The sequence below is a fragment of the Perca flavescens genome, chromosome 9 (genome assembly GCF_004354835.1).
Source record: "Perca flavescens isolate YP-PL-M2 chromosome 9, PFLA_1.0, whole genome shotgun sequence".
Classification (NCBI taxonomy): Eukaryota; Metazoa; Chordata; class Actinopteri; order Perciformes; family Percidae; genus Perca; species Perca flavescens.
In genome coordinates, this window is record NC_041339.1 from 2,614,288 (window position 1) to 2,641,952 (window position 27,665).

The following is a 27,665-nucleotide window of genomic DNA, read 5'->3' on the forward strand; positions in this document are numbered from 1 at the left end:
CATAGTTGGTGGTGACGAGTATTATGAAAATGGCCTCGACCCTGCGCGGAACCACGATTAACCGGAGAAGATGACGTTGTTGATCTTTTTAAGTCAGTTAAACATCAAAGTGTCTTCTTTGAACACGTAGACAATAGTGAAGTAAACAAAAACAAAGAGACAGTCGGCAGAGAAACGACTAAAAATACCACCGACCACCACATATTTTCGTAGGGCTGAGGAGCCGCTATGGAGGATATCAACTCCAACATCAACGCGGACTTGGAGGTGCGTAAGCTCCAGGACTTGGTGAAGAAACTCGAACAGCAAAATGAACAGCTTCGGAGTCGGTCTACGATGTTGTCCTCGTCTGGAGCGATGTCAGGGAACCACAGACCCCTCAGCGAGGGATACGACCAGTCGTCTCTTACAGCGGGGATGTCAGCCGGTCTGGCCGGCTTCACTGGGGTGGGGTTCGTCGGAACGGGCGGCTACGGTGGGCTGTTGGGGAATACCCGCGGTTTGAGCCCCAGACTGTCTTACGACGGTATCAGTTTCAGGAGGCCGTATGAATATGAGGGGGCATCGGCTGCCGCCTCTGTGTCGAGTATGAACTCACTTTATTCAGACAGCATCGGGGGTTTTACAGACGAAGGGGAAACATCAATCCTAGATGAAGTGGAAATCTTAGATCTCGAAGACATGGATTGTCTAAACGAAGACGAGGACAGCTGGTGAGTGACAGGCTTGTCTTTGGGATGCATCTTGCCTCTACAGCCGTGTCTGTGTCTTCAGTGCTGGGTGACAGCCTGGGCACAGCTGCTCTACACATTAGCTACTATACGACAAACGTCTGGCATAAACATTTGAAGTCATCTGTGCTGAAGGAGTCTCATTGTGGATCGCTGACTGAAGGGTGTTGTTTGGCAAGTCACGTGGGTGATGCCAAGCCCATTCTCGGACTGTATGATCATAATAGACATGCATTGTCATGCAATGAATGCCAAATCTCTATCCATGACTTCATACCTTGCTCACAGTTTGTGCATTGGTTTCTGAGACTGATCAGTCGGCCTCTGAGGCCCAGGCTCACAGCTGTCAGACTCAGGACCCTGAAGTCCCAGATCATCTGTTGAAACCGTTTTGTTGTTTGTGGGATGTGGCAGATTGGCCTGGCTTGTCATGGCAGTGGTGGCAGGAGATCAGTGTTTACAGTGAAACTGAAAGTTGTTTTCCTGCCAGGCAGCAGCCATGTGGGAGAGGTAGCCATGGTTATAGTCCTCCTCTGAATTCCCGTTACCACACCAGTTGGCACACAGCCACAAGTGCTCTGCAGCACCAAGTGAGGAAGGCAGGAGATGAGAAATAGGACTGTCATGTAGTCCTGTAGGAATAAATGCTGAGTCAGTGTCGTAACGCTGATCGTGAGCATTGTGTTTACAGGGATTACAAACAATGCCTACTGATAATCTAACAGGGCTGTGTGCAGTGTCTTGTGGACAAAGGTGACATCATGTTGGTCTGCTGTTATCAGTCCACATCCATACTCCTATTCTTAATCCTCTCCCAATACATTGCGTTTCCTCCAGCGCTTAGCATTTATGGTACTTAGGTTTAGGTGGCTTTGCCTAGATACACATTAAAAGTTTAATCTTTAAGACTCCAGAGTATGATTGGATTTGTGCTGCTGTTTAAATCGTGCCTCTCTTGAAGAGACAGTTACACAGCTGATGTCAGGCATGCAGACTTGGTAGACGTGTTAACAGAAGGATTGTTGAGATAGACATGAAGTAGTTATATGTAAGGCATCTGCTGCTAATGATGGGCTGTCCTCAGAACATAGTCCTTGTTATCCATCTTGTTAGGAAGAGTTTGTTTGATTGGCGTCTTCTATGATAAGACACTACAAAAAGCAAAATAAGGGCTTTACTCGTGATGCAGCTACAAGACAGTTACTAAGGCTATTACAAAGGTAGATCATATTTGGTTGAAAGCCAGCTCACAGCAGCTGACAGCAGTGAAAAAGCTCTGGCAGTCAGCACTTAGTGATATATCATCTGTGTCCAAGTTGGTGTGCTGGTGAAAAAAAAGGTTTGTGGAAGACTTAGGTGGATGTATTTGTCAGGGGGTTTAGTTGTCGTCCCTCAAGAAAATGTTACGTATTTCAAATCACATAATTTTGGACCATTATGATTACCATATCTGTGTCTAAAACGTTGGAAAAGCTAGGGCAGATAATTAATAAATAAATAAATAACACTCAAAAAGCTAGAAGACACAAATTGCTAAAGGAGCCCACCGGACCAACTACAATGATTAGGCCTTGATCTGAGAAAAGTCAGTAGTTAGTTTTAATGCTCACATTGATTTTAGATTCATTCAGCTTGGGTGGTGTCCAAAACAGCTTGGGTGCTGCACCTTAGCCTTGTATTGGTAGGTAAAACCCTGGTTTCTAAAAGCATATCCCTAACAGGCAGATTGTATCGACAAATGGGAACAGGGGTCTAATGCTGATACTGACCCACTGGAATATAACATGTAGGTATAAAAAGGGGGGGGGATGCTGCTAATCAGTATGCATGTTTCCTTAAAGTAACATTGTTTTACATTGTTTGCTCCACTGTGTGCTGTGCCTGTGCCAGCAGCTACTAAGCCTTTTGACATGATCAGACTACTTTCAGTGCTGCCTGCTCCTGCAGTGCTCTGCCTATCAATAGCTGTTTGTCACACTCCCGCTCCTGCTTGTGGACATGACACATGTCATTGTTTCAGACCGGGGAGTTCACGTATGAAGCAAGAAGTGTTAGGTCTGTGCCAAATGTGAATGAACTCTTCTCTCCTTTTATCTTTTCTATTGTTAATGACAAACGCACATTTGTATTTTTTGTATAAGCGACAAACGGAAAGTAGTGGACAGTGGACAGTTAGTTTGTAGCCGTATTTTAATACCTTTTACGTGTTGCCATCAGTATCAAGAGGGTTTGACAGTTTCAATCAATACTGATATACTGGGGCGCAGTTGGTAGAGCGGGCGCCCATATATAGAGGTTTACTCCTCGACGCAGCGGCCCCGGGTTTGACTCCGACCGGCGGCCCTTTGCTGCATGTCATTCCCCCTCTCTCTCCCCTTTCATTTCTTCAGCTGTCCTGTCAATAAAGGCCTAAACATAATCCAAAAAAAAATATACTGAATATCCGACTATGCACTGAACCTAATGACTTTTTCCAAATAATTTCAGCTAGTAACAGTGGTTCATGAGTTATGGTCTGCAGCAGCAGGAGCTGATTGTCCTCATTGCTAAGATATCGTAGAGACCACTGGTTTGTGCTAAGTTAGCGTATGCAACATGTGGACTCACTCTAAGAGTCCGCACACCAAGAGCCAGCTTCTGTCTGAGGTTTCTGTCAAAAAGAAGATTTTCCTCGGCGCTGTGGCACCAAATGCATGCTCTTGGGGGAATTGTTGGGTTTCTGTAAATTATATAGTGTGCTCTAGACTTATTCTATCTGTAAAGTGTGCTGAGATAACTTTTGTTATGATTTTGACTACAAATTGAATTGAATTATATTGACTAAGTCTAACAGATATTTTTAACTGGTCATAGTTTTAGCAGCATTTTAAATAATTAATGGACCCCAAGATTTCAAGATTTATGTATGAAATAGATCTGAATTAAAACAAATAGTCATTTTCAGTGTCAGCAAGCACGTCACATAAATGCCTTTCTGCCTATCCACCTTATTGCCATTGTAGAATTCAAACACTTGTTATCCCCTCAATCTCATTTCCCCTGAGAGCTGCTGGGTCACATCACACCTGAGGTGAGATAGGTGTGTTGCTCGCCGTTAGTGTTTATGTTTGTGGAACAGTTGCTTGTATTGCTTTTATAAGTGTCAATTGTATATGCTGTTCATGTTTTTGTTCCAGGCTATATGAGGCGAAGCTGAACAGTCCCCTGCAGAAAGCCTTGAGTCCTATTGTGTGGTGCCGCCAAGCTCTTGACAACCCCAGTCCTGAGATGGAATCAGCCAAGCGCTCCCTCATCCACAGACTGGACCTCACCATGTCAGGTAAACAACGCCAGTGAACATCAAACATGTAGTGTCAGTTTAGCAGCAGTAGTAGTTGAAACAGTAGCAACATGACACTTAATTAATCCCTCTTTTGAGACTTAAGCAGTAGAGGATGTTTACTGAGACTTTGTTTTGGTTGTTTTGCTGAAAGTCTCCCTGCATTTGTCTGTCTCTGTGTTGTTGGTCAGTTGGGTTCTTGCTGTCAGTTTGTATGTCTATCCATTTTTCTAATTGCATAGCATTACTCATTTGACCACTTTATCTGTACCATAAAAGTAATTCTAGTTCAATGTGATTACAATAAAACAACGTAGTTCCTTAATCCTGATTAGTGTAGGGAAGTGAAGCACAGTGAGCATGTCAGTACACAGAAATCCAGTATAATGAAACAGCAGTGGTTTTTCACAGCTGTGCCACGCTGTTTGATAGTGAATACTCTGTAAGCATTATTTGAATGGATACTTGTAAATGATTGTTGTTAATCAGACAAATGCAGAATGATTGATCCAACAAGGTAGAGCTACATAAATGCAGAAGTAGCCCGTCTTGCTGGCTAGGTTAGAGTGTGGTTGGTTCTTATTATTACTAAGAGCTTTAAGTTATGGGAGTGAACCTCTGCCGTGATCTTACTGTTTCCTTGTATTGATTTTTGAAGCACAAGAAACACAAAATAAATGACTCCATGTTGTACCCATTTATTTTTAACTGTTACAACTACTGCACACGATTACAAACAAAGCACAGACGGCTGATCATTCGTCATACACGTTAACTTGTGTAGATAAGTTTCCTTTATTCTAAAGGCAAGATGGAACCAATCGGATGTACCCGTATGGTCAGTCATTGGATGGCGGAGGCTGTAGTTTTACAACCTGGCAGATGCAGATAAGGTGACATCATTTGAGAATTGAATCAACGGCACATTGACTTGGGGAGTTGAGGTTACAAGTTACTGAAAGCTTTGTGTGTGTGTGTGTGTGTGTGTGTGTGTGTGTGTGTGTGTGTGTGTGTGTGTGTGTGTGTGTGTGTGTGTGTGTGTGTGTGTGTGTGTGTGTGTGTGTGTGTGTGTGTGTGTGTGTGTGTGTGTGTGTGTGTGTGTGTGTGTGTGTGTGTGTGTGTTTGCAGCAAATGATTGTCAGACACTCAAAGCTATCCACATAATCAGGCTCCTGGAGTGCAGATAGCGGATTTAGTTTTCCCCCTTTTGTTACTTCTTTGCAGCAATGCATGTTAAAAAGTCTCGCTTTGCCAGACCCTCCTCCAAACCACGATGGAGGAGGGTCTTGCTACTCCACATAGCATTCGGGGATGGGAGGAAAACCTGCTATGCTTTAATGGCATTTCTTTAAACCAATCACAGAGCAATCCCGGAAGTGGAACGTCAAGGATATAGACTCTGGGGTAGGCAAAACATTTCTCGTTTTCTCCCATATGATCGCACCTAGGTGCTTAGGGCATGTAGGCTATTTATATATTATTCATATTTACATCTGTCAAAATCTTTCCTCTTTCAAGTGCATCACTTCCTCCTCATAATTTCAGTGTACATAAGAATGGAGTACCAGCAATAATAAGGCACTAGAATGAATGTCAACTAGTGGTATACTGGAAGGCCTCAACTAGAGCTGGGCAATATATCAATATTATATCGATTTCGTGATATGAGACTAGATATCGTCTTAGATTTTGGATATTGTAATATGACATAAGTGTTGTCTTTTCCTGGTTTTAAAGGCTGCATTACAGTAAGTGATGTCATTTTCTGAGACTGTTGTAACTGTTCTATTATTTGTATTTACCCACTTAGTCATTACATCCACATTACTGATGATTATCTAAAATCTCATTGTGTAAATATTTTGTGAAAGCACCAATAGTCAACACTAAAATATCGTTGCGGTATCGATATCGAGGCATTTGGTCAAAAATATCATATTTGATTTTCTCCCTATCGCCCAGCCTTAGCCTCAACTCACTGACAGTCCCATAATTGTCTAAATGGCATCTGGAGTGAAGCAGGCAAACTCCCAGACAGACTGGGAATCTTGATCAAGCAATGCAGAGACGGTTCATATGTTCAAAGCACATACACAGTGGGATATTTGTGTGATTTAAACAGCTGTCTATGCAGATTTAGCTTCACTAAACGGGACAAAAATAGACTTGAAGCGTTAAGAAAAGCGGGGGATCTCTGTGAGATGTGCCAGTGTAAATTGATACTGTATCAAAATGGAAGTTGGTAGTGTATCTGTTTATCAAAAACACTTCTAAAAACACTTTCAGTGGAGATTGGTAGTGTTAGGGTTTTTAATTCATTTTCCTTGTCCTTCACACTCTACACTGAGAATTCAAAATTGTTTGTATACTATATTGTATAACGTAGAAATCACACATGAACAAAACATTATTATAGTGAGTTCATCTACAGTACATCACCCAGGTGTACCTTATGTTAAGTCCTGTCCGCTAGGTCGGTTTCTGTTTTCTGAGCTCTCGACTGCCACTAATTATAGTTAGTCCCTCAGTGAGAAAGACAGGCCTCAAATCCTCGCAGCTAAACTGAGAGGGGTCATTTCCATTTTGACAGTGGTATGCCCATGTGACAGTTAGATCATGTTGAGCAATAGGCCGCTGACGGTTGTTCACTGGGGGGGGGGATGTTCTCAGCGCCGTTGTGCAAGAGTCTGGACAGCACCTGGGCACACAACCACCTCCTCATACAAGGAGATTTGTTTACAGCAGCTGCTAAATGAAATGACTGGGCCTTTTGTGGATCCAAATTGCACAGGTATTTGAAGCTCATGTGTTTCATAGATCAGATATGCTTATGAACATGTAAACAGGGAAAGGGCACACGGAGTCTGGTATAAGAGTTGTTTTGGGCTACCTTCTTAATTGATGATAAAGAAATCTGCAATGCAACTTCAATCAAAATCCTCAAAGAATTACTTGAGGCGTGAAAGGCTGCAGTGTTTCGACAATGTGGCCCAAATCTTCTGTCCCAATATAGGTCATTTCATATCTCGATAACAATATATAACGTGATATAGAATGTTTTCTTGTAATTTGAATGTAACAGACGTTCAGTAATATAAAAAGTTACACACCAAAGCTTTAATAAATAGTCTATATGAAATAACCACATGGTAAAGCCTATTTTTTGTATACTTCTGTGTGAATTAACTTGACAAATGAAAAGTACTCCACCAATCTAATGTAGAGAGAACCGTGTCCTGAGCTGTATGCCCGGTTGGAGCTGAAAGGTTGGAGAAGCTTGTGACTGGAGTTTAATACTACTCGCAGTCCAGTATGTTATTCACGTTTAACTGAGTGGTTAGGTAAAAACAAAACTATAATCTTCCTTTAAAATATTTCACATCAGATTTTCTTAGAAATGTTAGTATGTGCTTATTATCAATTGAGATGACATAACATTGAGATGGTGCCTTTTATATTAAATTCAATGTTCAATAAAATAATGCCGGGAAATGATTTCCTTTCATGTTTTTTAAATTCAACAAGCAATTTGTTGTATTTTAGCAGAATATTAAATGCAGCAGAACTGAGTACACTTTAATATCTGTTCATTAATCGCAAACTATATTGTTATCCCGATATTCAACAACGTTATCGCATATTTTCCCGACAATAATTTATTTCTCTTTTCCCTGTATTATGACCACTATGAGCTGTTTCTGTGATTATAGATTGGGCTTATTTCTAATAACATAATAATAAAAACAGGCAAAACCCTCAAAATTAGGCTACAGAACTTGTGTGTAAATTTAGCCTGAGAGGACCCTTAATGAACAAAGCACAATATTGGTCTCGCAGCTGACTAACACTACAGATAACTGGCCACTTGAGTGGGGCTCAGGCAAGGTTTATTTATGATGTCATCACTGTAGGTGTGGTAGGAGGATAACGTCAGCCTCCTTGGTCCTGAAAATATCCCTCCCAATATCTCCCCACTCGCTTCACGTCTATCCTCGGTTGGCCCTGTTGTTGTCACCACTTCCATAAAGGCTTGCAAATAGATACAACAACGAATATTTTCTGTGGAGTCTTGTGATTCACTGGACAAAACATTTTAATCAAATAATTGAACAATTGCTCAATAGGCTGCTTGTGAGAGGGTGACATACTGTCTATTGAACAAGCTTGATCAATATACGTTTACATGGGGCTCTTTTAGTGCTTGGCTATCTGTAACTGTAACTTAGAGGTTGATGTAGTAGTAACTAATGGACAGCTATGCCTAACCCTGGAGAAGATGCCGGTTTGGTTTTGTGTGTGTGTTTTGTTTTATTTATAATTTTTCCTCTTATTTTGTACATTGTGTACATTTGTGTACATGGTGGTTTATTTCTGATAGAAATAAGTGATCCTTTTTTTTATCAATTAAGCATTAGTAGATTTCTGAAAAATGTGGACCCTTTTTTTTCACTCAAAAAGACTTCAGCAAATCTCAGCTCTACATACTGGGATAATTGTGTGTCTGTGAGCGAAAGAGACTCACCACAGTCACACCCTCATGGCTCCCGGCTACTCTCCTTCACACCCCGTCTCTAACCGGAGCATGGAAACGCTGTTGCCATGGTGTTGGTTGAGTTTGTGTCAAAGGAATTGCAAAGAAAAAAAAAAATTTGCTTGTGTCAGATTAGAGTCCAAGTGATGACATCCTTATCAATCTTATCATTTTATACAGCAAGTGCACACTCATACAAGGCATTCCTGTATTTTTAAACACATTTTAGTTTTATTGTGTCAATAGTCCAAGCCTTGTCTGCGCACACCCTGTTTAAATCATATCCCCAGATGACATGCCTCAGTTATATAACTAAACAGGGAGGAGATGGCTGAGTTGACTGCACTAGTCAGACAGCACTACTTTCATTTTAGACAATCCTGATAAGAAGTCAAAACACGTGCCCTGCTGAACAATGAAACAGTTTTTCCACACTGCTGCTTTGACAGCTGTCCTGCACTGCTGATCCAGTACACATCCAAGAGCCAGGAGGGCCCAGCAACAGTCCCATAGGTGACCTATCCTACTCCTGCTCATAAAAGCTTTGACTTTCCTTCAAACTCGTGCTGTACAGTTAGTTCCTTCTTCATGTCTGTGCCAGTTCTATCCCTTTTGTGGTATTTATCTCTCCTATTTACAAAAGCGTTTCTGTTTGCTCCTTTCTTGTGATATCCTCGAAGCTCTCTGCAGCTGCTTTAAGCCATTCTTTTTTTTTTCTTCATTTTTTTATTTCAAGTGGGCCTTAATGCCAAGAGTTGTCTTCCATTTCATTCTCATCATTTAAGCCCTCCAGAACTTTTTTTTTCTTTCCACAGTTGAAAAGCCAAGATGGAAAGTCCTCTAATACAATTACATATAACAGTAAATGGAAACAGCATCAGTCACATTGGTTAGAAACAGCACTTCTTCTCTACTTCTGACTTCTCGTTTAAGGACATGAGGATTTGAGGACAGTCTATTTTGGTTGGTCCCTGTGCTGCAGATCCCTTTAGATTGGTCTTGGTTTCTTTTTCTAGTGACAATGTGCTGCTAGGGTTGTTGTGATAGAGCACGTTGTCAACTAATAACCTCCAAATTGTTTAACACACCCTAGCTGGGTTCATATGGACTTTAGCCCCCCTTTACAGCTTTGTAGCTTAGAGACCCAGCCGGTATAGTCTGTGTTATGTCAAGGGGAGAATTTTCCTAATCATAGCAAGTTTGACTTTTCTATGGCAGAGTGCACAGACACAAGCGATGTCCATGTTCATGTTCTCACATAAATGTCATAGCATATTCTTTGGTCACAAGAGCACACAGTGGAGCTTGACGGACACATTTTAATCTTGACTCTTGACATTGGGGGTTAGTTTCACCAGGTGAACCGTTTTTAACCGGTTGACCTGAGTCTTCTCAAATGGAAAGCAAAGCATCCATTGTTTCAAAGTGCACAGTGTCACAGACCTACAGTACATGTTACAGTGTTGTTGACATTCCTCAGTCCATGATCCGTGGATGGCAGCGGAGTGGACATGATGGTATTTCCTAAATAATGCAGGAGGACAGAGTGCAGAGCATGGGGGGGGTGGAAGGAGCGACTGGAAAAGAGGAGGCAGCTGATATTAAAAGGCTCCCTTCCCGTCACCACCCAGCTGTGTAAACACAGAGAGAGAGAGAGAGAGAGAGAGAGAGATAAACAAGTGGACTTTTAGACATTAACCATTCAAACCACCAAACCATACCAGTGAGCAGCAGCCTGTCCAGAGTCTGATGACTGAGACTATGGACTCTGTAGACTGGAGCCTTTGACTGCTGCTCTGCTGCATTTCACAGAGAATTGCATTGTGCTCTGTGCGAGTTTATTGAATGCCATGTATTGTTACGCGTGTCTCCCGGCTGATGATGCAGAAACTCTATCAGGCCCACACTCAGAACTCGGTTTAAGAGACTTGACCAGACTGCCAGCACACTGTAGAGCTTTCATAAAAGTGCTGGCTATGAGCAGACACTGCTGGCGTTGTCGTCAAACACTGGGATAGGCAACGGGCTTGGTCGGGTTACACTGTATAGATATAGTATGTTAACATACTGGCCATGCCAAACAATGAATGTTAAGTTTTAAGTAGGTGGTTTCCTTCCCACAAGTGCAGCATCTTGAACTCCATAATTCACCAATCTGCTACCACTGACATCTTTCAGGCTGCATATTCTTTAGTTGTTTATTCCACTAATCAGTCATTGCTATTATTATTCGTGGTTGAGTAAGAAATGGAAAGATAAGTTGTGGTTATTTTTAAGGGTATAACTGATGGTCGTCATTACTATAGTTATAACTGGACAAGAAAAAATGAATCTCTGGCGTCACATCGATCTTCACAAGCAAGCACTACATTTTCAAAGATCCTTCTGCATGACTGAATCCATCTGTGGAAGGATCATAATACTAGATTGTGTTTTGACAGCAATTACACTGATCTGTGATAAAGTAGAGGCATAAATAAAGAAATGATGTGACATTTCAGACTAATATGCAATGACTCAATAGTGGTGCAACGGAATAGACAACCACTGATTATATTAAAGGTCCCATGACCTGGTGCTCTTTGGATGCTTTTATATAGACCTTAGTGGTCCCCTAATACTGTATCTGAAGTCTCTTTTATATAAGCCTTAGTGGTCCCCTAATACTGTATCTGAAGTCTCTTTTATATAAGCCTTAGTGGTCCCCTAATACTGTATCTGAAGTCTCTTTTATATAGACCTTAGTGGTCCCCTAATACTGTATCTGAAGTCTCTTTTATATAAGCCTTAGTGGTCCCCTAATACTGTATCTGAAGTCTCTTTTATATAGACCTTAGTGGTCCCCTAATACTGTATCTGAAGTCTCTTTCCCGAAATTCAGCCTTGGTGCAGAATTACAGCCACTAGAGCCAGTCCCACAATGCGCTTTCCTTAGGATGTGCCATTTTTGTGTCTGTAGCTATTGAGGAGGTGAGGGGGGGTGGCCTTGACCAACTGCCACTTTGCTCGTTTGAAAGCCATGATGTCTCTCTCTTTCTCATGGGTGGGCCAAATTCTCTGGGCGGGCAAAGCAGAGAAAGGGGAGGTAACCTTTCCCCTTATGAGCTCATAAGGAGAAGATTCCTGATTGGCCCATCTGAGCTTTCATTTTCTCAAAGGCAAAGCAGGATACCCAGGGCTCAGTTTACACCTATCACCATTTCTAGCCACTGGGGGACCATAGGTAGGCTGTGGGAACACATATTAATGTTAAAAACCTCAAAGTGACATTTTCATGCCATGGGACCTTTTAAGAGTTTGCAATGTAATACAGTCCACTGCTCACATTTCTTTGTCATATTTTCTATTCAAACAAAGCAAATGCCTGGCTTATTTTAGTCCTCTTCTAACTCTCTTTGTACAAAGTTGTGGATCTTTAGACTATAATGTTCTTTTGTCTGTTCTAATGCAAGTAATGTCAAACAGTGGTTGAGTATTTGCAGTGCAGGCCCCAAAACTGTAGAATAAGCTGCCTCAAAACTTAGCTTTCTTTTGAAGGAATAAAAGAAACTTTTTATTACCAAATCTGTAATGTGTTTTGATTTTTCCTGAGTTTCTAATGTTATGTGGACTGACTGATATTTTGGTTTTGTTCTGGACTCTGCAGCCAACAAGCGCAGGAGCCTGTATGGAAGCCCCTACAACCAGCAGGGTTATGGAAGCCCGTATAGCACAAACGCAGCCAACAGCCCTTACAGCAGTGGCTTCAACTCCCCCTCCTCAACCCCCAGCAAAATGCCTACTGTCAGACAGCAGCTAATGCTTGGGAATGCAGGTATGGGTCTCTCTATAGTTCACTAACAATTCCAGAATATCTGTTGTTGTTGTCACTTAAGTGTTCACGAATGATTTCCTTGGCAGCACACCAGCGAAACACAGCGGCAGAGAGGAATCCTCCGGCGGTGAGCCCGCAGTCATCAGTGGACAGCGAGCTGAGCACCTCCGAAATGGACGAGGACTCAGTGGGCTCCTCAAATACCTACAAACTCAATGATGTCACGGATGTCCAGATACTGGCACGCATGCAGGAAGAGAGTATGTACCTTTGCCATCTCCAGTAGTATTGTTCAGTTTTCTGTGACCAAACAGCTTTTTTCTGCCCATTGTACATACTATATATATTCTTTGCAAATTTTGCACTCAACCCATTCAGCCTTTCTTATGCAACAATTATTTTGTATGTATACGTTTGTTTTTCTGTATTTGTTTATTTCATATTAATGTTTAATATATCTGTATGTTCATTTATGCACCTTTCACCAAGGCAAATTCCACATAAAAGTGTACTTATTGTGGCAATAAAACCTTTTCTGATTCTGATTTCTGAAGTGTGTTGTAACTGTGAGTGTATCCCTGTTTGTCAGGTTTGAGACAAGATTACGCCGCAACAGCATCCAGGCGGAGCTCAGGTTCGTCCTGCCACTCACTGCGGCGCAGCACCTTCAGCGACCAGGAGTTAGATACACACAGTCTGGAGGACGAGGAGGAGGCGGTGCACCCGGCCTTCCACCTGCCCTCCAGCCGCTTCAGCCCCTCCCCTCGACACTCTCCCCGCGCCTCCCCCAGGAATTCTCCCCGCTCTCGCTCCCCCGCCCGCTCGATTGACTACAGCCACAGCCGCGGCTCGCCTCAGCCCATCATCAGCCGCCTTCAGCAGCCTCGCCACTCGCTGCAGGGCCACGGGCACGACCTGCAGACCAATGTGGTGAAGAACGAAGGTAAGCAGAGACAGCAGAGACGGACGCCGTGTTGGACATCAGCGGGTCATCGTTTTGATTCTGGACGCCGTCATTCTGCCTGAGCTAACTCTCTACTGTTTGTTGCTGTTGTAGAAAAGCTGCGTCGTAGTCTTCCCAACCTCACGCGCTCCTCAGCGGCGACGGCCCAGGGTCCAGAGCCCGTCAAGAACAGCCGCAGCTGCGAGTCCAACCTGCAAGTGCAGAACGGAGGCTCTCCTCGACACCAGAGCCAGTCTGCCAGTGAGTATTGTAACAGACGCATACTTAAACATGTCATACTTGTATTTGAATCCATTTTACCGGGGGACTCCAAAGTTGTCAATGAATCATTAGGCTCGTTCGAGATGAACTGCGCCTCGCCTGTAAAGTGGACAAGAGCAGGCGGCAGCAGCCAGGGGCGGTGACAAAAATACACTCAAGTCGGACAGTTTCCAGCCGATTCCAGCAGCCTTCAGGCTGAACAGGAAGTCACAGAAACACTCACACAGTTAGGTCAGATTCCAATTTAATAAAATGTTATCAGTACACAAGTCTCCAGTCGTTATTATGACAGAGTAGCTGTTAAAATGCTCTACATGCGATCTGTTGCTGATTTACACTGTAGATGATCTGTAATCTGAACAGATTTAGTCTCTCTGACTTCTAAACGTCACTATCAGCCACACAACACGTGTTCTGTACAGAATAAGCCTTTAAATCAGACAAATAGCAGTTAAAATCTCTCCAATTCAAAATCAATAAAAAGTTTATATAAAATGTCATCATATTGAGTTGATTCTGAACCAATCAGCTGTTAGATCAGCTGAGAGGCAGGCGTTTCCCAGCATACCCTGGGTTTTGCAGTCGGTGAAAAGCAACTGCGGCCGCCTTGATCTCGTGAGGTTATCGTTGTCCACGTGTGCATGACGTCAGAGCAAGTCGGACACAAATCTAACCGGCATGCATTGGGCGGTGATCGATTCTGCGCAGACCTGGGTCACCTCGAACAAGCCTAATATTCTTTCCATTACAGTAGCTACCAGACTCAAATTGTCATTGTTGACATCACTGTGTTGTCAGCTGACATTTTAATATTTGTTTTGTTCTCCAAGTATACTGAACATCCGGAAACACGACTGGGCTGCGTTATGTCTTGTTAGTCATTGTGCGAGTGGGAATTCTCTAAATCTCTCTGGCTGCCCCTACAGTATACACGGACTGTGCTGCTTTGTAGTGACATGGCTTTGGTGTTTGGGATCCTCTTTGTTTTTGATCATTTTCAGTCATAATATCTTTTATTCACACACATCCTTCCTCTTATTGCTTTGGCATAACTTTCACTTCAAAGAAACACCAGTCATCCTGCAGAACTGGAGCATGGAGCCAGCAACACTGAGAATCTAGAGCGACTCCTGGTATCAGTGACACTAACATAGTTTTACATTTCCTGTTTAAGGGTTTAATGCTCTTTAAGAGCTTAGAATCCCACCTCTGTGGGTTAGTACTATCCATTTGATGTAATCCTGTAATGGGAGTTGTCTAATCCAGAAACAGTAATCCCTCTCTTTTACAAGAGACAGAGAGGACAGGGGTCAAAGGGCAGGTGTCAGCTTGTTAAATGTGTCGTGCCTTTATCCTGTCTTATCCTGTCTTAAAGGAACACGCCGACTTATTGGGAATTTAGCTTATTCACTGTAACCCCCAGAGTAAGACAAGTCCATACATACCCTTCTCATCTCTGTGCGCGCTGTAAAGCTGTCTGACGGTTCCAGCATTAGCTTAGCCCAGCACAGATCCTGCAGGTAACTGGTTCCAACTAGCCTACTGCTCTGAATTGTGACAAAAGTGACAAAATAACTCCAACATGTTCCTATTTCCATGTTGTGATTTGTAGAGTCACAGCGTGTACAAAAAACAACGTAACATGAGACACAGCCATCTTCTAACAGTAAACAAACCGGGAACTATATTCTCAGACAGGCTTGCTGCGAGCATATCACTCAGCCCAAGTACTATATTCTTCCGCCTGAGAATATAGGTCCTGGTTTGTTTACAGTTAGAAGACGGCTGTGTCTCATGTTACGTTGTTTTTTGTAAATGCTGTGACTCTATAAATCACAACATGTAAATAGGAACATGTTGGTGTTATTTTGTCACTTATTCGGAGCGGGAGGATTGCTGGAACCAATCACCTGCATGTTCTGTGCTGGCCTGATGCCGTTGGAGCCGTCAGACAGCATTACAACACGCACTGAGATGAGAAGGATATGTATCGACTTGTCTAACTCTGGTAAATAAGCTAAATTCCCAATAAGTCGGCATGTTCCTTTAAGCAGCCCTCTGAGGGCCAGGGTGTGGCCATGTGGCCTGAGCCTTTGGACCTTTTATATACATTACAGCAGATATATTTTTCTGCTGAATTGTTATACACTTTAATTGTATACTTCATTTTAAAAATATGTAATTCTACAGTTGAAAGGTTTACTGTTCTGATAGTTGTGTGTTTTTGAGCTTTCTGAGCTTTGGCTGTACTGGGCATAGGATACATCTAAATATCTGCCTTCCTCACTGACTTCTCTTCACTGTTAAGCATGTGTAACCAAAACCAGCCTCCATTTCTCTGTCTGTGGCACTTTGCTCTGACAGCCTGCTGCTCCTCCACCTGAAAGAATCTGCCTATGGATGTTTGGCTGTAGAGCCCCCTAGTGGCCTCAAACTGCAACTCAGGCTTCTATGGCCACCACTGCCTCAAAGCCCCTTTTTCCAGTCATACTGTGAATCTCAGGCAGAATGAAGTCTGAAATGTCCCTGTTTTTCCAGCAGCAGATCAACTCCCGAGATACTCGGCCCCTTCTCGGTCCTCCCCGAAACCCAAACAGCACCTCCAAAGCCCAACTGCCCTGCGAGGTAACAGCCAGCTGGAGGCTGTGAGATTGCTCTCACACGCAGCCATATGCACAATTTATTATATACTACAGTTGTCTGTGTACTGAAGGTATAGACTACTGGTGCACATGGAGGGTTAGTGATGAAATAGCTGTACTGTATGGGGCTTAAAGGGATTTGAGGAAGGTGCATTAATGTACTAGGTGCCAGCTTGTCATTTCAAACTCTTTTGAGACTGTGAGGTAACTCTGAATGCAGGTTTAGCCTCCGTTTTTGTTGCTTTCTTTTTGTGAAAAAAAAGAAAAGAGAGGTTGAGCAGGGTGGTTATTGGCAGAGACGAGCTTGAGTTTATAACCCCCACAGGTACACCGCCATACTGAAAGGATTAACCGTTTGCAATTTAAAAGGGGGAGCTGATTCACATGAGGATTGTACTGACATGTGTCTCTTTAAATATAAAATTGATCATAAATTCCAAAACAGTGATTCTGTGCTGTTGCTGGTCCATGGTTGACAATTAGAATCCCATTACTGTGACTCAGATCAAAAGTCAAAGTGTCATTCATGTGTTCATCCTTGATGGCCTTGATCGTAACATGGATTCAATTACACCAAGTTTTTTGTCCTTCCTGTTTTCCTTGCATCATAAGCAAATAGCACACCCTTATACATTCATGTTGAAAAAATAATAATACAGAGCCACCAGGGCGAGGTGGGTAATATTCAGAGAAAGAAGTCAGAATTTTTTGTCAAAGAACCACATCGCTTCACTTTGCAAGGTTTGATCAACCTCATCACACCCCTGCCGCCGCCGCTTGCTGTGTATTATGACTGTAGTGGATGGCCTAATGGAATTATGTTTTGCAAGGAAGGAACACTTAGTTAAACTAGTTTAACTACACTATTTTCCAAGGTTTTTCCTCATAAATTTGTGACTTTAATATCACAATTTCTCTGGAGATTTTCTCGCAAATGTATGACTTTATTCTCTCAGAGAATATCCCAAGTTTTTTCTCTCATAAATTTAAGACTAATCTGATTGAGGAGCTTTTTCTCTGAATAAACCCCCTCCGTAAAATTCATACTAATGGGTTAAAAATTTAACACCATTGACTCCCTTCTATGTTCTTTCTAATATTTTAAAATAATTCCCATTTTTGTCTACAATGTAAACTGTCCATATTATATACACTCATTTGCCAGCTAATTAGGTACAGGTGTTTCTATTATTTTGTCCACACAATTTATTTAAATGAGGGTAGGCTAAATAACTTCTCTGTCTAACACTATACAGTTAAACAGCACCATGAACTATATCCTCCAAAATGACCAGATAGTTGAATCAACGCCTCTTTAAAACTGCCTCAGCAGAAACTGAACATAACCTTCATGTGTTGGGTTAATGCATTGGTTTTAGCTAGGTGTACCTAATAAACTGGCAACTGAGCGTACATTTATATATATGGGTTTTGAAATGGTGCCTGATGAATTCCAGGTTGCAATGATGTCCTTTATATATTATGTGATGAATCATTACCTCTACTCCAGTAGACTCATCCAAGTGTTACAGAATCACCAAAGGCAACATTTCATTTGTAACTGCAGAATGTCCTTCAACAGGACACCTGCAGGCTCTACACATAACATTAAAAGGTTACTTGCCACATGCCAAGTAGGATTGTTGCTCATATTGTACACGGGCCACGTAATGTCACAGTTTAAGAAATCAAGCAGGCAGTAAGAGACACCACATTAAAGCCCATCCTCAGCACCTTCCTCCCTGCTCTGAATTAAGGCCTGTCTCTGTTGTCTTCGTCTTTGTCTAGTCCCACTCTCCTGTTGCTTTGGAGAAGAAGGTGATTTCAGTGAGTATTCACTGAGGGTTTCCACATTTTAAAATATTGTGATTGTGGTTCCACGCCGTGGTTGTATTGATGTCGTGCTATATTATGTGCTTCTGGTTTTTACTAGTATGTATGTGCGTACCACCTCATTCCGTAAACACATCATCAATAAGATAGATAGAGTTAAGTAGCTTTTCTGTTAATTTTTTTAATCTGTTTATTTAATAGTTTCTAAACTATCATAACAGGTTTGACTTCATTTGTGATGGCTGTGGTTAAAAAAGATAGATGCTTTTTGTTGCATGGAACATTGAACAGTCAAACACAGAACATTTATCACAAAAGCTAAAGTTATGATGATTAAAAACAATTCCAATAAAAAATATCAGTACTTTCCCGTAAACTGAAATGTCTGATATGCCTCACTTCAACAGCAGCATCTACATATTACTGCTTCTACCATCAAGTTGAATAAAGTAACATCAACTGATAATAGGACATTTCTGTAAACAATCTGTGATATGTAACCTTATTCCAGCATGAATCTTATTTTTTTTTAAAACAGTAAATATAAGAGGAATAGAAAATGTTAAACCAAATGTTACACCAAATATTTTACTAAACATTGCACATTTGATTAATCGCGGTCTTCACCATTAGCCAATAGCACTCAATTTCGATTTGAAAGCAATTAATCGTTCAGCCCTAGTTTTTTGTTATACCATATGTTAATTGATATCATATTGTATCTCATTACTTCATCATTAAACTACGGACAGACTGAAACCTATGAAAGCATATTATCTATAACAGGGTACCCGCAGGCTCTTAAAAGTCTTAAAAATTTCTTATATAATATTTGAAAAATAAGGCCTTAAAAGTCTTACATTTCTTTAGAAAGTCTTACATTTTGTTCACAAAGGTCTAACATTTGTATTGTATTTTCATAAGATTAAATAACTCCTTCATTGTTTCGTCACAAAGCATGTATGTATTGAGTACTACTATTAAAATGTATTAAGTTCAAATACTTACGTAAACTATTTTTATAGCGTAAAATCCTTTCTGATATTCCATTATATGCTATATACTTTTGCCAGTATGTTCATGAAGTTGGCATTAAATTTTATTCTAAATGGTATTAAAAAGGTCTTAAATGTAACTTGTGGAAACTGGGGGGTACCTTGTATAAACCCTGTCTAACTGAATCCAGGTAACCCTGACTGTATTCCTGCTCTGCCTGTCTTCAGTCCCCTCTCCCAGTAAGTTGAGAACTCCAGTCACCCCGTCCCCACTCGCCTTGAGGCAACCGGTAAAGGCCACATCCAACCCCGGCTCTGCCACCTCCACCCCCACCCGCTCCCTGGCTTCTCCCCGCAGCGGCCTGCCCCGACCCAGTGCTTCTGCAGGAGGGGGGATCCCTCTGCCTCGCAGCAAATTGGCCCAACCTGTGCGCAGGTATGTACACCTCAGACCACGATGACATCACAACATCTTGCACTTCTGTTAATGGATAGCTAGTGGATATCGCTGTATACTTAATTTAACCTGTGTGTGTGTGTGTGTGTGTGTGTGTGTGTGTGTGTGTGTGTGTGTGTGTGTGTGTGTGTGTGTGTGTGTGTGTGTGTGTGTGTGTGTGTGTGTGTGTGTGTGTGTGTGTGTGTGTGTGTGTGTGTGTGTGTGTGTGTGTGTCTCTGTGTGTTCCTCACCTTCTCAGATCTCTTCCCGCTCCTCGGACATACGGCGGCACAGGAGACAACTGGAGAGAAGGTTGTTACTGAAATGGGCCAGCAGGGGGCTCTCCAATCAAACTATCAACACAAGGAGGCAGACATTACAACAAGGCACTTTATCTACCTAGATACCTTTTACAGTGAAGACAGTCCCTGCGTCAAAAAGAATATAGGAGTCAGAATTTAAAATAAGGAGAGGACAGTGTCCACATCGCGTCATGTTCCTCTGTGGGCTCTGGAGGGGTCAGGCATGTAGTGCAGACAGCCCAGAAAATGCCAAAGAAACCAGGCCGACTCCAGAGGACACATCATCTGCCTTGGTTTGACTGCAGTCATCTGTCAGACAGTCCATATCACTTCATTGCCCCCCCCTCTTCCCTGAACTTCTTTCCCTTCCCTCAGGTTGAAATGTTTCCACGCATTTCTCTTTATGCTCTGTGTTTAACAGATGTCTGAGCGATCTCTATGATGATGCCGTGCAGGTGAAATGTCCCGTAATGTTAGAGAATTGTTGATTGTCTTGCAACAGTGAAAGCACCTCTGTGTGGGTATGACCTTTAATCTTTCCTCTTGTGAAATCAGCCAGAATGTATGCACAAGTTTGTTTTGGAAAATATTTATTCAAATTATTTAAGAAATGTATGTCCAAACATCCATATCAGTATTTTTGTCTTAAGATTTTAATTAGTTCAAAATGTACATTTTAAACCTCAACTGCAAGCTACGTCTCCAAAGCCTTTTATTGTTTAAGTGTCAAATCAGGACTTGGGAGGAACCCAGGTGATTGATGACACATCGGCTACAGCCTCAGCTCTGACCTGTACCACAGTTTGCCAAGATTATACGTTTCCATTACAGTGCTGAGATTGTTCAGTTTAAGAACAGCCTGATATAAGGTCGGAGTTATATCTGAAACTATGAAACCTGAGCTCAAAAACAAATGTCCCCGTTCACCCACCCCAGCCAATTAAACCAAGAAAACTTGGATGTGGTCCATTAAATTCCCATAACAGATTTCTGTCGGTGTAAATCATTCATGCAATGAAAAACATCAAATAACATGACAAATACGTTTTGCTGGCTTTTACCTCTTGTGCTATAGAAATGAATGGAAAGGTGTGCCAGTGTTTGGTCATTGGTGTGGTGGGTGTTATGAAACTAGTGCCTATAATTTAAACTTTCACTTGAGTTTGAACATCATGTTTTGTTTGTTTATCATTTTGTGCCAATTTCTGAGTTTCCCAATATTAGCATTTCTGCTTGATTGATTTGCTTGCCTGTTTGTATTATTTTTGTAATTTAATGAATACATTTACAATTGCTTTAAAAAAAAAAAAAGCGCCTTCATATTTATAACCAATTACTCATTCTGTAAATGAAACTATTTATTAAAGAGAGGTGCCTATGTTAAAGCTCAGATTAAGTGGGAAGCTTGAACGAATGTTCAAGAAGACATACCACACCTTTTGTGTGAAGGTTTTTGTTATTGAACTTTTTTTTATATATCCACAAACATGACATTCAGTTTCCCTGTGTAAAGTCACATTTCAAATTAAAGCTGAAAAGTTGTTCTCTCTTTTTACTTTTTGGATCCTCTGCATGTTTAAGAACAAAACAAGGTTTGGATTACTTTGAGACAACCGCAGCCATCAGGACATACTATACTTCAATAAAACAACGAATACAATTTAGGGACTACAAATCTAATTCAAGCTGTAATCATTTAGCAGGTCAAGATTTGTGTTCAAATTGTGTGTAGAACATTTAAGTGCAGGATCCTGATTTTATGTGCACTGGGCACACCCAAAGTAGTTGGGGTCAAATAGTTTACAGTTATAGTATGTCTGTAGATAAATATCAACTCTAGGAAATAACCTGCTGTTACTTTAAAGGCGAAGGCCTGCAGGTCTGACACTTCACTTCTAGGTCAGGTCAGAGTATTTTACTCTTTCAGTTGGAGTTTGCATGCAAATGATACAAACTGCCAAAATTAAGAGTGCACAACATTGAAAACCGCAAGCAAAGGAAGCCCTACTGGTCTCTCATATGAGACATCATTTGTGTTGTGAACATCAAATACACTCAGGATTCCACCCTTCGATTTAGGGCTGGGCAATATATCGATATCGTGATATGAGACTAGATATCGTCTTAGATTTTGGGATATCGTAAAATGACGTGTTGTCTTTCCTGGATTTAAAGGCTGCATTACAGTAAAGTGATGTGATTTTGAACTTACCAGACTGTTCTAGTTGTTTTATTTGCCTTTACCCACCTAGTCATTATATCCACATTACTGATCTCATTGTGTAAATATTTTGTGAAAGCACCAATAGTCAAGCATACAATATTGTTGCAATATCAACATTGAGGTATTTGGTCAAAGATATTGTGATTCTTGATTTTCTCCATTTCGCCCAGCCCTAGTTAGATTAAACTACTCTAGAAGTCGTGACAGCCTATCTTTCACTTAGTGTAAAAAGCAGACGGAGTCAGAGTCATACGTGGGCAGAATGAACTGTAGCAGAGACTTTACATTAAAATTAAAATGTTATATCTTTTGTTGGTTTTTTAGAATTTAGCAATGAAATACATTTTGAACAGAATTACTAACTTCAGTTGATTTAAAGTGCAGCTGCAGAATTACCCCAAATGTGTCCGTACACTTAAAACAGACACACCTGATGAAGAGGATGCCTGTTTCCGTGTCTTATAGTGAAGCTTTAAGGGGAGGATGGCACATTATGTATTCTGTACACATAGTTGTTGCATTACGTACCAGGAGTCATCCATTGGTTAATGGGGGACACAATGTGTCTCCGGGAAGGGGAGGAGGCCGATGAAGGCCTGAGTCACTGATGGGTGCTGTCCTGTCCCTCTCCCTGTGACGTCAGTGCATTTATTTTCTCCAGACACTCAGCTTCCTCTGTGTGCGGCACCACAGCTTGATATGCAGCAGTTTCACTCAGAGGATCAGATTCTGTGGGCTGCAGCCCCCAAACAGCAAGGCTCCTTAACACAGGCGTGGTGATGCTGTACGGAGTCCGATGCATTATTGTGGGCAGCAAACTGTCACAGCAGCAGACCACAATATGTTACAAATACTGCTCAAGTTGTCTGACCTACATAAGAGAGAATCAGAAGATAAAATAATATTGGGATGTTTTCAGAAACTGATGGACTATCAAAAAGAGGCCGTGGGATCTGTTCTGCATATAAGAGTTAAATGAAGGGATGTAAAGTAACTAAATGCTTTACTGTATGTAAGTCACAGACTTTAGCTGTATTTCTTTTTGGTAAAACTTGTTATATATTTACTCCATAACATTTCTGAGGGAAATACTGTACTGTTTATCATGTCAACTGTCATTACTTTGCAGATTTTAATTTGACATAAAATATTACAATAATTTAAACGACCCACCAATTAATATAGTGGATAGACTCAACAGGACCAGCTTCAGCAACAATGTACTCGGAGTGTGTGATTCAGTTGATCTCTAGCTGCCATCCATACATACATACATACATACATACATACATACATATTAAATATTTAACAGACTCAAACATTGGTAAGAGCTGTAATAACTCACGTGGCTGAACCATTTATTAAACCAAACATACCATAAAGTTTGAGATGAGGGCTTGTGCGTAATGCGCATCCTTCATGCAATAAACTACAGCGTCAACAAAAGATACGGGTCGGGCAGATGTTCACAGTTTGCTGCACTAGTATAAAGATCAGCACACTTTTCATTCATGTAGGCTGTGCTTACTCAACCTCGACAAACAGATGTATTCATTTTCCATGTGCCAATGTGATGGCCTTTATAATTCTACAGAGAATCTGAGAGACAGAACGGACTCTGTTATCCCAAATGGCAAACCGTAAATATGTAAGAACTGGATTGGTATTTTGGGGACCTTTCTCCTTATATGGAACATGAAAGGGCAGCCTGGGCGTTATTGATTGGCCCACCCACTCTCGCTGATGCTTAAGACCGTGTGCACACTCCCCTCCGGCTGTGTGCGTCTATCGGGGGAGCCAATCCGTGGCAGCATTCTGACTAAGTGAGTCGCTTTAAGACTATCAGTGCCATGGCACCATCACATCCTCCGACCACTGGATCCTCTACGGTTTCTTATTAGTGACCGTGCGCCACTAGGGGAATACTTTTACGCGCGAGCACCTACAGGCACAAACCGACTGTGGCGAGCCTCTGTCCTCCTGTTACGCCATGGAGAACTCCAGCCTGTTGGGTGGCGACGCACAGAATGCTGGCTTGATAGACTTTCTTATGTCGGACACTTTGGATCAAGTTGTGGATTTTCCACAGGACACTGCCATGGCTGGATTAGTGGCCGGTAGTGCCATCTTCCTTGAAGGCAGCACCTTCAGGACTTCCGCTGGAGCGGAGTTTATGGCCGCTCCGCCGACGGAATCCCCTCACTTGATGCCTGCCTTTTGGGATTCCCCGCTCAGTCACGGAATCAATGTGTTTGTGGGACTTGTTCTTTGCTTCACTATGCTGGGGCTGGGCTGCACGGTCGAGATCAGCCAGCTTGGGCAGCACATCCGCCGACCCATCGGGGTGCTGCTGGCACTGGTGTGTCAGTTTGTTATCATGCCCTTGGTGGCCTTTCTTTTGGCTTTAGCCTTCTCTCTGGATGATGTGGCGGCGATGGCTGTCCTCCTCTGTGGCTGCTGCCCCGGAGGAAACTTATCAAATATCATGTGTCTGCTGGTGCACGGAGAGATGAATCTAAGGTAGATAAACTGTACTCTTCTAAAAAAAAAAAGTTATCAAGTAAGCATGTACAATTAAACTTTACAAATATGAACTACGTTTTGCGCGTATTATTTAGCAAATTACGCACCGAAATAACGGGGACTCAAAGTTTGCGCACTACTCTAAAGTGCTACATGCTTCCCTAAAGTCAATAAGATGTTGTCCAACTTAACTAAAATGATTCAACACCGTGACCAAAGACCACATTCATGCTATAACGCTGCGTCTTCGCTATTCTCTCCCCAGCATCATCATGACCATATCTTCCACTCTGCTGGCGCTCGTGCTGATGCCACTGTGTCTGTGGATCTACAGCCGGGCCTGGATCAACACACCTGTGGTCAACCTCATGCCCTTCGGGGCCATCATCCTGACCCTGTGCAGCACTCTCATCCCCATTGGTTTGGGAGTTATGCTGAGGTACCGATACACGCGTGTGGCCGACATTGTTTTGAAGGTAATGTAGGAGTAATTTCTCAAAGTTACCCTTCCACCTGATCAATAAGCTGACTCCGTTAAATTAGTCTAAGTGTGTGCCATTTAGAACCTGAGTACTTGCGGTTAAGGAGCACCTTTGCGCAAAAGCGCAGTGCGTAATTTCCCTTGCCCGTCATAAGTAGAGGGGGATGCTAAGAGCAGGGACAGTGACATCAGAGACAGAGCTCCTCCCGCCCATTTCTGATAAACATATGGAGGGAGGGTCACATCAGGATCAGCCTACAACAGACAGTAATGTTAGGCAGCAGAGACGCCTTGATTCGGACTCCACCCCTCTGTTTAAAAAGTCAAGTCAATTTTATATAACTCACAATCCCTAGAAGGTGCCATCTTGAACATTTTGACACCCTTTATCCCTCAACACTCTCAGCTAACATTAGGGGAAACAAAAAAAAAACATTAACAAGAAAAAAGTAAGAGGAACCTCAGGCTAGAAAGCTAGAAAGGACTTCCTCCTCTGGGATGCAAAAGGTAGCTGCCATACGTACAGAAAATCCCCTTCATTCTGAAATATTGTGTATTTCCAGGTATCCCTGTGGTCTCTGCTAGTCACCCTTGTGATGCTGTTCATCCTGACTGGAGCGATGCTGGGGCCGGAGCTCCTGTCCACCATCCAGCCCTCGGTCTACGTGGTGGCCGTCCTGATGCCTCTGTGTGGCTACGCTGCAGGCTACGGCCTGGCCATGCTCTTTGAACTGCCGCCCAACAGCTGCAGGTCAGTCTCTCTGGAGACGGGATGCCAGAACGTGCAGCTGTGCACTGCCATCCTGAAGCTGGCCTTCCCCCCTCAGCTGATGGGAGGGATGTATATGTTCCCTCTGCTGTACGCCCTGTTCCAAGCAGCCGAGGCTGGCATTTTCATCCTGGCCTACAGGATGTACAGGAAGAAGGTCCTGCACAAAGCCGACCCCACTGGGGACAGCGAGGACACGGATATAACTTATCAAAGGTTTCAGGATGAAGAGTACATAGACTCTTCTTATGGTGCCGTAACAGTGAGTGACCCAAACACCATCATGTTGGACCCCTGTCCTCCTGATCCCACTCCTGTTTAATGTGCACATTTTACATATTACTTCCCTACAAGTGGATTCCTCATTTTGATTGCTATCATTCATAAATAAAAACTTGGAAAACAGGATGACTATGCAGGGAAATCCAGAATGTTTATCACTGACAAAAGACAAAAAGACAAAAAAAAAGGTGCTTTGTGACATAAGCTTCATTCATTGTTTGACATCCATGTCTAATATGGGATGAAAAAACACGACGTTTTAAAACATTGCTCTGTTACCTATAAAGAGTTTAATAGGTAACTGCCATTCATCAGCTAAGCTTAACTTCAATCTGTGAAAGTGACATTAATCAGTAAACCAAACCATCAACGCAGAACAGCAATTAGTTTCACAAATACATGTGTGTGTAAGAGACAGAGAGACGAGAATACGTCTGACAAACATATCAGCCATTCATTGCAGTGCCAATCTAGTATCTGTGCTCCATAGACGGAACTAAGTCTGAACAAAATGTACAATATGTGTATATTATAAACTACTGATGTATCAACGAAATAAAATGTGTATAGAAACAAAAAAGTTAAACTTGTATACCTTCGTCACGTGTCTGCTGTTTTTGGGGAGAGGAAATGCCTCCAGGCTCACACCTGACCGTAATTAGGCCTAATGGAGAGCTCGTGTTGCCCAATCTATTTAAATAGCTACACCTACCAACCTCGGCTGGTTGAACAAAATGGCAACGTATGGTGACGAGCCAGTCGACAGCTATTATTATTCGTCTTACAACCCTTACACGGGCAGATACCCCCGGCCTAAAGACGCGGGGTGGAAATATAAGAGTTACCTCGCCCACTATGGGGACACTTCGGATGCATTCAACAACCACCAGCGCGCCCAGCTGAAGTCCATCTTATCCCAGATCAACCCCAAACTCACCCCGAGGCTCAGGAAGGCCAACACTAAAGATGTGGCGGTACAGGTCAACCCGAAGAAAGACGCCTCGGTGCAGTGCTCCATCGGCCCGCGGACCCTCCTGGCCATGAAGCGGGACTCCCGGCGCAAAGGAAAGCAGGAGCCCGCCTCGCCCACCAGTGGCAGCCCCAAGGTCGCTGTACATTACCCTCGCACCCTCGCCCTGTATTCACCCATTGCCTACAGAAGCATCACATCCTTCCTGGTCGATGACGACGACAACAAGACCAACAGTAAGGAGGCCTCCTGTGGTGAGTCGCAGACCGGAGAGCCGCCCGACTTGGACGGGAAGAAGAGCGAAGATAACCAGGCTGGAGACAATGGAAAGACCGCAAAGCTCCCAGAGCAGCGCAAAACGCCCAAGTCCAAGAAACCGGTGAAGAGTGACGACGTGCAGTTAACCCCAGAGGGGTCAAAGGACAAGGCGCGCGTGCGGTTCCAGGTGAGTTGCATCACGTGCTCAAGTCCCATACCTCAAGCTGGAGGAAAGTCCTTGACTGACCCTAAAAATTAAACTGCATTTTCAAAATAACTAATATGAATTTTAGTCTCCCCCGAAAAGTTGACCAGATTTGGGTTATTTTC

General features: G+C 42.5%; 3 protein-coding genes and 1 long non-coding RNA gene across 9 annotated transcripts in view; 3 read left to right on the forward strand and 1 right to left on the reverse strand.

The window, feature by feature from the left end:
• On the forward strand, positions 1–21,383 carry slain2 (SLAIN motif family, member 2). 5 transcript variants are annotated; one of them, XM_028586556.1, is made up of 10 exons: positions 1–713; positions 3,908–4,050; positions 12,228–12,395; positions 12,482–12,655; positions 12,985–13,338; positions 13,453–13,599; positions 16,159–16,245; positions 18,051–18,089; positions 19,319–19,526; positions 19,786–21,383. In XM_028586556.1, the coding sequence occupies exons 1-10, from the start codon at positions 229–231 to the stop codon at positions 19,847–19,849; spliced, it is 1,869 nt and encodes a 622-aa protein (XP_028442357.1). In that variant the 5' UTR covers positions 1–228; the 3' UTR covers positions 19,850–21,383. The 5 variants fall into 5 exon arrangements, with proteins under 5 accessions (XP_028442357.1, XP_028442358.1, XP_028442359.1 ...); XM_028586557.1 differs by having other exon boundaries at positions 16,162–16,245; XM_028586558.1 differs by lacking the exon at positions 18,051–18,089.
• Positions 10,139–26,932, reverse strand: LOC114560935 (uncharacterized). Of its 2 annotated transcripts, none has more exons than XR_003693282.1 (4): positions 26,703–26,932; positions 22,581–22,923; positions 19,778–19,879; positions 10,139–10,212 (listed from the first exon to the last, which is right to left on the reverse strand). It is a non-coding gene; the product is annotated as an uncharacterized LOC114560935 (long non-coding RNA). The 2 variants fall into 2 exon arrangements; XR_003693283.1 differs by lacking the exon at positions 10,139–10,212 and adding an exon at positions 19,432–19,516.
• On the forward strand, positions 23,849–26,654 carry slc10a4 (solute carrier family 10 member 4). Its single transcript, XM_028586562.1, has 3 exons — positions 23,849–24,572; positions 24,841–25,051; positions 25,620–26,654. The coding sequence occupies exons 1-3, from the start codon at positions 24,043–24,045 to the stop codon at positions 26,145–26,147; spliced, it is 1,269 nt and encodes a 422-aa protein (XP_028442363.1). The 5' UTR covers positions 23,849–24,042; the 3' UTR covers positions 26,148–26,654.
• The window catches only part of zar1 (zygote arrest 1), a 2,093-nt gene continuing 1,237 nt past the window's right edge, over positions 26,810–27,665 (forward strand). The window contains exon 1 of the mRNA XM_028586563.1: positions 26,810–27,522. Within this exon, the coding sequence (XP_028442364.1) occupies positions 26,842–27,522 (681 nt within the window). The 5' untranslated portion in view covers positions 26,810–26,841. The remainder of the gene's footprint in view (positions 27,523–27,665) is intronic.